General features: G+C 33.8%; 2 protein-coding genes across 2 annotated transcripts; both read left to right on the top strand.

The window, feature by feature from the left end:
• Nucleotides 1-3,254: 3,254 nt before the first annotated feature.
• Nucleotides 3,255-6,350, top strand: LOC136820414 (uncharacterized). Its single transcript, XM_067076597.1, has 2 exons — nt 3,255-3,665; nt 4,553-6,350. The coding sequence occupies exons 1-2, from the start codon at nt 3,324-3,326 to the stop codon at nt 6,125-6,127; spliced, it is 1,917 nt and encodes a 638-aa protein (XP_066932698.1). The 5' UTR covers nt 3,255-3,323; the 3' UTR covers nt 6,128-6,350.
• Nucleotides 6,351-8,161: 1,811 nt separating this feature from the next.
• LOC136820418 (uncharacterized) lies at nt 8,162-10,258 on the top strand. The gene is made up of 2 exons (XM_067076602.1): nt 8,162-8,510; nt 8,909-10,258. The coding sequence occupies exons 1-2, from the start codon at nt 8,232-8,234 to the stop codon at nt 10,169-10,171; spliced, it is 1,542 nt and encodes a 513-aa protein (XP_066932703.1). The 5' UTR covers nt 8,162-8,231; the 3' UTR covers nt 10,172-10,258.
• The last annotated feature ends 406 nt before the right edge of the window (nt 10,259-10,664 follow it).

Here is a 10,664-nt window from a genome sequence, read left to right as displayed (position 1 = left end):
GTCAATATTTTGGTAAGGGTTGAAAACTAGAAATAATCAAATTCGCTCATCTCTTAGAACAAGCACTTCAAAAAACCATAACATTAGACATAAACTCAAGCTGAAAAATCACCCGCGAAGGACAGAAATATTCCTTATTCGGCTGATAGTAAATTATTCTCCTGGGAATAGAACCGTCAGACGATCAAATCAAAACATTGATTTGAACCCGCTGAATGTGTGACGTCATTATTACTGCTTTCAATTTGCGTGTTTTGAAAGTTTGATGTGTGTACTCTGTCTTGGTGGAATTCTTTAATGGCATGAAAACAGAATATGCAATGTCTTTAAGAACAAATTTCTAAAAGGCTTTTGTTGTTCTGTAAATATTTCTTTTTGGATTAAGAAATTCCATCTTTTATTGTTAATGATTATAATATTTCTTTATAAGATGCTTTTTTGTCTTTTTAATCTTTGTGACTGTGTAAACTTGCATATGTTTTGCATATTTTCCAACTAAATCCAACCACGACTTTTTCGTTCCTCTATTTTTGCATACAATTCAAGATGGTGGATGGAAAGGCAAAAAGGTTTATGAATCTTTTGAACGAAAATAGCTGTAACTATCATTTTCTTGAGAAAGCTAGTTTTCAGGCGATGGGAATTGTAATATGTATTATACTTACATACAACATTATATATACCGTCAACTGCTCTAACTTGGGACTATATGACAAAACATGGGACGACAATTCGGCCACCATTTCACCGAACCTCCAAAGTCATTTGATTTGACTTAATGAACGGCGTCTTAAAAAATATATACACAATTTCTTTTTCAATTTTACAGTAAGTGAAAATACAGACCAGATATGCAACAATCCCATGTTTCGACCAATCGTCCCAAGTTAGAGCAGTTGACGGTAACATGCATATAGCAATAACAGTGTATTATTGATAATATAAGCTTGTAATTAATATACCGTCTTACTGCTCTAACTTGGGACGATTGGTCGAAACATGGGACTGGTTGATATCTGGCCTGTATTTTCACTTACTGTTAAATCTCTTTGAAAACAAATTTGTTTTGATAACTCCACCAAGTTTATCAATCATACTACTTTCTGTCAAACATTTGCGTGTGTTCCACTACGGATTTTTCTCATATTTCAATTTAAAAGCCTACTCGGTGCGAAAAAGAAATTGTGAATTTTTTAATACGCAGTTCATTAACTCAAATCAAATGACTTTTGAGGTTTGGTGAAATGGTGGCTGAATTGCCATCCCATGTTTTGTCAGATAGTCCCAAGTTAGAGCAGTTGACGGTAATGTAATATAATATGTTGCTGTGTTTTCTGGTCTGCATTGTACAGTTATGGTTTCAGCCCCCCCAGAAATCTAAAGGGCACCTATTCCAGGTTAGGGGTAATATTTTGCAAATCTTTGGGGTTACCTATTCATGGGGGGTACCTAGCTGTTTTGATGGAGGCTCTTGGGGCTGTGTATATTTTCCGAATTGAATATTTCAAAATTTTCAAATTATTCAGTTTTTTTACTGCAGCACCCAGTTTCCCCATCCGATTCTCTTGTTTCTTTTGTTTCCCGGCATCACGTCATCGTTTGCTACATTTTTAAATGTGATTGTTTTTATTTATAGCCGCCATCTTTATAGTAGGTATAAAAACAAAGCTTTTCTCATGCGAGTGCGCTTCTCCTGCTAGCATAGAGAAGATAAAACTGAAGGATAAGAGTAAGCAAACATGATATCTAGTTGTGTTTTTGGCTCTGTTTAACCGTTTAACACTCACACTCATAACTGATTACAATCTTCTGGTATACAAAAGAACAAAAAGTGTCAGTTCAAAAAAATTATCGGCTGAATGGGGGTACCTAACTGAAAGCAATTTCTCAAGGGGACCTAACTCATTAGGGGCAGCATGCTTCAATGGGGGCAACATGCTTCAATGGGGGCACCTGAAAAGTGGGCTGAAACCATGGTACACGGCGCAAACTTCGATTAAGCACTTGGAAAGCACGTGGTTAGATTTTGACGTTTTAAATACTCGTCATCTTGGAATATGCCTAAACGGCTAGAATAATATTTCAATGCCATTGGCCACCCGCTGGACCATCAGTATCATCGATTTGTAAACAAAATAAGAATAGCGAGATAAGTTTTCATTGGACCATTTAAAATATCATAGTTGATTGCAAATGCTTTTAGAAATTGTATATATATTTGTAAAATACCAGGGGTTTGAAAATCGACCTTAGAGACTGAATTTCAAAGATTTTGTCCATGTTTTGATGTTTTTACCACCCTTAGAGAGACTTGCCCAAAATTTCAGCCAAAATTTTCAAATTTCGGACTAAACTGTAAGAATTTAACCTTTTGAGCGAGCCAAATTTTGATTTTGGTAATTTTGGAACCCTTTTATGGAGACTCAATTTGCTTTTTAATGATTTTTGTACCCCTTTGAAGGACTTCCAAGGGTTTGAAAAAGAGACCCTAAGGGCATTTTGCCAAAGTACCTCCCCCCCCGTGTAAAATTGAATTGAAAATTGAAGTACATTTTTTGTATTCAGAAAATTATCATTGGCCCCTTTAGTATCATTAGCTAATTTTGCAAATGCTTTTGTAAATGCATTTTCAAGGTAGAATTTAATTTACACTTCCCTTTTTCTTTTGTATAATGATACTCATGAGCCACCATACATAGGTTTCATAAATTACTCCTATGGCTTATTTCACGGACCCAGACCCAGTCCATTTTGAGATGCAGATCATGATGATTTTTAGAATCAGTATAAAAAAACCTTTCCAACGGTATATGATATGACATGTTTTGGAACAAAAAAAAAAAAATTTGGGCATGCAGACTAGTCTGCAAATTACTTCCGTAGCCTATAACTCGGACCCAGTCCATGCAGATATATGTTGTGATGTTTTTTTAGAATCAGTGGGAAAACCTTTCCAACGATGATATATCATATGACATGTTTCTTGCCTGGGAGGCATTCTGGTCTGTAAAATACACAAACAATTGTTTCGGAAGTGGGTAGAGGCTTAAAATGTTTCTTACCCCCTAAGGTACCACTGTACCAAATTTCATGCTTTCTAGTCAAAAATGCACAATTGTATTCACTTTTAGCAAACTTTCCCTGGACTATATATACTATATTATTACTAAATTGAGGATTAATAATAGGGGAATAACCTTTGTAATTCCCCTCTTAACAACTATGATTTTATTTAAAATAAATGTTTTTAATCAAAACAAGTTTTTGTATTATTATTTTTGTTCTAGTAGTATGATCAATTAACAAGATTTTTCATAAAAAGGATGCTTATAAAGGTTTTGTCTGCTATATGTTTTATGGCATTGGCTGGTGAAGTAAGAAACAAGATGGCTGTGTCAAGTTCTACAAATGATAAAAAATTTGCTTTGCTGCAAGAATTCTTTAATTTAGATGAGAGATTTCGTGAAACTCTTCATGCTGGCCTTCAAAAATTTTTATGGAATGGAAGTGTCACAAGGAAACACCCAAATGCAAAGAAAAATATCCAGCTTGCTGGCAGTGCTATAGAGGGTGCATCTTTGGCAAGAGTTTTTCAAAAGAATGATGAGTTTCCAAGTGGTTTGAACCAAGAGATAGAAGTGGACATTGAGTTCATGTATCTCAAGGTATACTAACACATCTTTTTCAATAAACTTTACTTCACTTCATTTCAAGGAGAAATGACCATGTGGTTAAAAGTGTAAGCATTACACACCATAGGCTTACAGTTTGAATCCCTGCTCCTTCCAATGTGTTGTTCAGTTCATATATAGCCCATTCAGCTGGCCATTGACCTTGTGAAAACAATCACAAGACAGTCTAAAAGTCCTAGATTCCTGGGCTCTCTACGTAAAATATTGACTATATTGATGCAAATCTTCTTATTTTTACCTTTTTACTATTTTTTTCAATTTAGAAAAGATTCCATCTCCATTTTATAATGCAATGGAATGTATTAACATAGTTCCTCCCTCTCTTTCTTTAGGGGGTGACACCTTCTGAAAAAATGAAGAAGGAGGGGGATCAGAAATTTGCATGAAAAAGGCGGAGGATGTAGATTATTTTCAAGCACTGTTACGAAATTTTGTTTTTTATGAAATGTAGTTTTCTGTTGAGTAGTTTGAGTCAAAAAGATGAAAGAAGTTTATTATTTCGCTCGCTCTCTCTCTAAAGATAATTCACATATATACATTTGTTAGCTATCTTAAAATCTTAGGTAATTGACATTTTTAAAGGTTAGGGTGGATGCCAAGAGGGGGGTCAGACCCCTTTTCGTACTATGATTGAAATAAAACTATTGTTTTTAACAATAAAAAGCAACGAAGGGCTACTGGGTTTTTTATACAAACTAAATGTAAATTAATTAGATTAATGTCAGGATTTTCGTCAAGTTTAGTTTGAAATAAACATTTTGAATTCATTTTTATTTAAGGACCATTTTGATTCTTTTTGTTTTGACGTTTCATATTCTTAAAAAATAAAAAAACTTAATATACTATGTGTTTGTTTCTAGTTACCAGAATCAAAGCAAGATCTTATCCAAGATATTGAGGCAGATCAAGGATACATAAAAATGAAGCTTCAAGAAGATCTGTTTGATGACATTAAAAGCATTGGTTGGAATCTTGACCAATATGAATTTGATGAAGTTTACAAAGAGGTGAAATCTCCAGAAGGCTATTTTCTACCGTTCAAAATCAAATCAATTGCTAAGAAGAAAGTAGCTTATCGTGATGAGAAACAAGGACTCCGTTTGATGGCTGCTGCGGTTTATAATGTTAAGAAGAGAAATGTGGACCTCAAGCCAATTGCTAATGAGATCACAAAATCTTCTGTTTCCTCAGAATACGTTTTAGAAGTGAAGGGTGAAAGAAAACTTAAAATTTCTTTTGATACTGTTGTGGTTGTTGGGCTATCATGGCATTCTCAAATAGGCAACGATTGGTTGAATAGACCTAAAAACTGGCCATCGCATGCTGTCTGTCAACAAATTTTGGGTTCTAGTAGTGTTGTCATTGCCAAACCATCAAGAAAAAATAAGTTTGACCCAAACACTACTGAAATGCGCTATGCATATTCTCAAACAGAGCGCAAACTTGTTAAATTACGCAGTCAGAATCAAAATTTTGTGTACATGGTTTTTAAAATCATGTTTGTGAAATGGATCAAGCCAATTGATACAGAAGAAATCAGTTCTTTCATTGCCAAAACTGCAATGTTTTGGATTGCTGAGGAATTTCCACCTGAAAATTCTATGTGGGATGTTGTGGATAGTGAGTGCTTGGTAACTCCCTTGAAGAAACTATTTTCTTGGCTGCTTGAAGCCTTCAGTAAAGATACAATGCCGTACTACTTCAATGAAAAGTCCAATATTATTGAGGGGATGTCAGATCAAACAAAGCAACTTATCATTACAAACATTGGAGAAGTTTTGGGGGATTTACAACAATTTATACCCTCAGATATTGACCGAGAGCTTGCTGTTGCTAAAGATATCTTCATTTGGGCAGAAAAGATGAACAAAATTTTAACATTGATAAAGGACAAGAATTATAAAGAAGCGTTGAAGATACTACCAAAAGAATTGATTTTGGATATTATTGCTTTTTATTTTGCTGAAATTGGCTGGGATGTCATCCATGAGAAAATTGAGAAAGAACTTGATAGGCTCATAGAGCGGGCTGAGAAAGAAATTGACCGCAGCTTAAAGAAAGTTGAAAAAGAACTTGACAGGTTCACAGAGCGAGCTGAGAAAGAAATTGACCGCGGTTCAAAGACAGTTGAAAATGAACTTGACAGGCTCACAGAGCGAGCTGAGAAAGAAATTGACCGCAGCTTAAAGAAAGTCGAAAAAGAACTTGACAGGTTCACAGAGCGAGCTGAGAAAGAAATTGACCGCAGTTCAAAGAAAGTTGAAAATGAGGTTGACCGTGTTAAAGAAAGCGTGGTGAGTGAAGTCCAGAGAAGTGGGAAAAAAGTTGAACACGAGGTTAACCATGTTAAAGAAAGCGTGGTTAGTGAAGTCCAGAGAAGTGGGAAAAAAGTTGAACATGAACTCAAACGATTAAAACGTAGATTCAGACGATAAAGTCTCTTTGCTTTCACAATACAATATAAAAAACTGCAATATAGGAAAACAATGCTTTTCCATACCATTTACAAAATGTTGACATTTAAAAAGGTTCTATATACTCTTGGGTACCTAATCAACGGGGGGGTTTCCAATAAGCAGGATGGATGGAAAAATTCTCAAAACTTGATAAGTGAGGGGGGGGTGGAATAAAAATATCCTCGGTGAAAAATTTTTGAAGAGGAGGCTTACTTTCAAAAACATAAATAAATTGGGGGGGGGGGGTAGAATAAGAATGGCCTGGATGGAAAATTTTGAGAAAATTAATTAGCGCCTTCTGCCCCCCCCCCGCTTACTATTTAAAAACTGTTTTTGTTATACTGCTTTAGTTTTTTGTATCTCACATTTTCTTGTTACCTTAAGGGAACTATTTTTTGCGGGAACTAATTTTTGCGGTTCGCAGTTCAAGATTTAATATTTAATATTTACGGGAACTTAATTTTGCAGATTTCTCACTTGAAAGAAAATTAGAGCCGTACTGTGAATTATTCAACCTTTGTTTTTCACATTTGAAAAATTTTACGGGAACTTAATTTTACGGTCTGAGCCTAAATCCGCAAAAATTAGTTCCTTCAAAAATTAGTTTCCTTAAGGTAGTCTGGAAATATATATGCTATGATTTCTTCTTTTATATACTAATGATGAATAACATGGTTTGGGCTGTAAGTTTGAATTTCCAAGCTCCAAACGACAGTTAAAAACACAGCCAATCAAATTCTGTTATTATTTCACTTTCTTAGAAAAGACGCAACTTTCTTTAGTTATTTTAACTTTATTAAATGATGACAGCGCTAAATTCGAATTTCCTACTGTAAATTTTTGGAGGCAGAAATCTGCATCACAGCCCTGACACGTCCTGTATACATCAGATTATAAAAATACAGGACTGGTTGCCTTTCTAATTTCTTGTTTGAAAGAGTTATTTTTATGAAAAGTAATAACAATATATTGTCTACACATTTTGTTTTTTTCAAGAAACACGATTTTAAGAAACACGAGGCTCAAAATGCCTAAAGACTAAAAAACATCTAAGAAACAAGCTGAGGCTGAGAATGAGAAAATAACATTTTTTAATTCGGTTTTTTAAGAACCAATCAAAACAAATGTTTTTTTTCTTTGCATGAAAAATAGGCTGATTATGTCAAAAAGTTTAGAAACATGTAAGAAACATTTAAGGCTCAAAAGGCCGATTTCTTAAGAAACATTGAGGCTGCTTGGTAAAACTAGTTTCTTAAAAAAAACAAGGTGTATTTGTCCTTTGCACTCATTGATTAAACAAGAGTGACATGTGTAATTACTCAACACGTTTTTTTCTTTCTGACAGTGTGTTTTTCTATTCAGATTCTTAGAATTCAGTGCAGTTCAGTGGGGAAATTTAAGATGACAAAATGGGCTTAAATTTCCCCTCTAAATTCTTAGAATCTTAATAGAAAAACACATTTGTAAGCAAGAAAAAAACGTGTTGAATAATTACTTATTTCCTCTGTTTTCCCTCTTTATCAAGACATTGAACACTATTAGTTATTTGGACATCTTAAACTCAAGGACTATTTAATGGATGAAAAGACAAATAGTATTTTAATAAGGCTCAACAATCATAGATAATTGAGATAAGTAAATTTTCATAGCTTAGGGAATTCCCCACAATGTTGAAAAGGGAAGTTCCCTTAATGTTAAGTAAATAGTGAATATTCTACTGTTCGATGTTTATCACTCAGTTTTTGATAACAAAAATCATAATAAAAGATTTCCTTATCAGACTGTTTTTCTTTGATTTTTTGACATTAAAGGTTTTGTTTTTAAATAAGAGTGATATCATTTGCTTACTCATCAATTCTAATTCACAAGCTTTTTCGCATTGGATTGACACGTATGTGGAGCAAGATTTGTCAGAAAGAGGAAAAGAAAAACATTTTTTGCTTACATCATCACAATATAACAATAGCAAGACTGTCTGATATGAAATATGTGTCTGAAATGAAACGAAAACACTTATGTAAAAACAAAACCTTTGATATAAATAGCTGTATGATAAGTCCTTTAATTCAGATTAAAACTAAGAATGGCAGCTGCAAATTTTGAAAAAGAAACAACTTTTTCTACTTTTCAAGAGCTTTTTGAATTAGATGAACGTTTTCGAAAAGCATTACATGCTGGCCTTCAAAAATTTTTATGGAATGGAACTGCCACAAAGAATCATCCAAATGCAAAGAAGAATATTCAGCTTGCTGGCAGTGCTATAGAGGGTGCAACTTTGGCAAGAGTTTTTCAAAAGAATGATGAGTTTCCAAGTGGTTTGAATCAAGAAATTGAAGTGGATATCGAATATTGTCTCTTTCAGGTATAAACTTGCATATTTTTAATTATTTTAAAAGCTCTTTAAATGTCTAATTTCACTACTTGCTTTCATTTATTAATTCTTTCTATTTCAATCTTCCATCTTCCCTCCTAGCGGTTTGCGTGAATGCATGAATGGGCATTTTCTTCCATATATTATAAAAAGCAAACAAATTACCATAAATAACATTATTTTAAAGTATTTTTTAGTTCTTTATAAGGATTCATTCCAAGTGTTCACAATATATTGAAAATTATAAATACAACTAAATTACTAGCACTATTTTCAATATTTTAATAATATGAAGGGTAGATGTGGCACTTAGAATTTTTGGAAAATAATTTTATAAATAAACCTTTGAAAATTAGTTAACTATGTTTATTTTGCAAATTTTTGTTTAGATACCAGAGGATAAGAAGCATTTGGTAAAAGAAATCGATTCTGAACAGGGCTTTGTTCAAATTGAGTTTACAAAAGATCTAATCAATGATAGCATATCAATTGGCTGGAATGTTGACAAAGAAGATTTTGAAGAATATTATGGAGAATTAATTTCACTCGGTGGATTTTTAAAGCCATTTAGAGCGAAACAAATTGCTCAACAGAAAGTAGCATTTCAAGATGTCGACAACGAATACCCTTTGCTTTTTGGTGCAATGTTTGGTGTTCCGAAATGTGATATTAAAGTTGAGAATCTCGCTTGCGAAGTCACCAAATCCTCTGTCGCGTCCGAAATCCTTGTTAAGGTAAAAGAGGAACCAAAGCTCAAAATTTCTTTTGATACTGTCATTATTGTGAAATTGGCCTGGCAGTCTCAAATTGCCAAGGACTGGTTGAGGAGACCAAAAAACTGGCCATCATACGCTATTTGTGAGCAACTCATGAAATCTGGAAGTTATGTTATTCCCAAACCGTCAAAGAAAAACAAGCTACATCTGGATACCACTGAAATGCGTTATGCTTTCTCTCAAACAGAGCGCGAACTTGTTAAATTACGCAGTCAGAATCAAAATTTTGTTTACATGGTTTTTAAAATCATGTTTGTGAAATGGATCAAGCCAATTGATACAGAAGAAATCAGTTCTTTCATTGCCAAGACTGCAATGTTTTGGATTGCTGAGGAATTTCCACCTGGAGATTCTGTTTGGGATGTTTTTGATGAAGATTCCTTACTTTTACCATTGCAAATTTTATTTTCATGGTTGTTGAGTACCTTTGAGAGTGGTTTCGTTCCATATTATTTTAATGTGAAGATCAATATCATTGCTGGAGTATCAGGAATGACCAAGGAGTTAGTTATCACCAAAATGGAGGAAATTTTGAATGATATGAGACAGTTCTTACTATCAGACATGCATCAAGAACTTGAACTCTGCAAAGATGTTACGATCAAGGTAGACAATTTTGGTCAAATATTTACAATGATAAAAAACAAAGACTACATAAGTCTTTTACAACATCTTCCACCCGAATTGTGTTTGGACGCCCTTAAACATTTCAATGAAAATCCTAGAAAATATGAAAGATATACTGCTGCAACAGAAGAAAATGATAAAGAAAGTTTTAATGAAAATGTAAATGTTGTTGTTGAAAATGAAAACTGCTCCACAACTCAAGAAATTGAATATGAAGTAAAAGAATTTTTCAAGAAATTTCATCAATAAAACTTTACTTTGGACGTTTGTTATCATTTGAGCATCGAACAACAATCCCTTACAGGGTGGTGGTGTATTTTTGCTCTTGAAGCCGTAAAAATAAATGTCAAAAACATTACACTCTGAGTGTGTGTGCAGACTTCACGCTTGTAGTGGGGTCGTTTAGCATAATTTACGGGAAAACAATAAGATCTAGCTGAAACTTTCTCCAGACCTTCTCTATAGGATGGTTATGCCTCAGGAAAAATTCCCCTAAAATCCCACTGGTGGAACATCCCTTTTTTGGGAAATTTCTTTTTTTCCCAGGCAAAACCCTAAGGGCGAAATTTTTAGAAAATTTCAAACTCATTTTCAGACATTATCAAGTATACCATTCGAAAGCTCTCGAAAAACTATATAGACGACTTTTAAACGGGTATAGCCGATTTCATTACCTAACTCAAGATAATTCACGCAGAAGATGCTATTTATGGTCAATTTTGACCAAAGTGTGGCGAAAAGT

This window comes from Clytia hemisphaerica, unplaced genomic scaffold (genome assembly GCF_902728285.1).
Source record: "Clytia hemisphaerica strain Z4C2 unplaced genomic scaffold, Clytia hemisphaerica genome assembly, whole genome shotgun sequence".
NCBI classification, from domain to species: domain Eukaryota; kingdom Metazoa; phylum Cnidaria; class Hydrozoa; order Leptothecata; family Clytiidae; genus Clytia; species Clytia hemisphaerica.
The sequence above is the reverse complement of the archived record's forward strand: the minus strand, read 5'-3'. Positions and strand labels throughout refer to the sequence as shown.

What these genes read in the sequence shown, in the direction of transcription:
- LOC136820418 (XM_067076602.1), top strand. Translation starts at nt 8,232, where the DNA reads ATGGCAGCTGCAAATTTTGAAAAAGAAACAACTTTTTCTACTTTTCAA. An exon ending in TCGAATATTGTCTCTTTCAG is followed by an intron (nt 8,511 to 8,908) that starts GTATAAACTTGC and finishes ATTTTTGTTTAG; the next exon opens with ATACCAGAGGATAAGAAGCA.
- LOC136820414 (XM_067076597.1), top strand. Translation starts at nt 3,324, where the DNA reads ATGCTTATAAAGGTTTTGTCTGCTATATGTTTTATGGCATTGGCTGGT. An exon ending in TTGAGTTCATGTATCTCAAG is followed by an intron (nt 3,666 to 4,552) that starts GTATACTAACAC and finishes GTTTGTTTCTAG; the next exon opens with TTACCAGAATCAAAGCAAGA.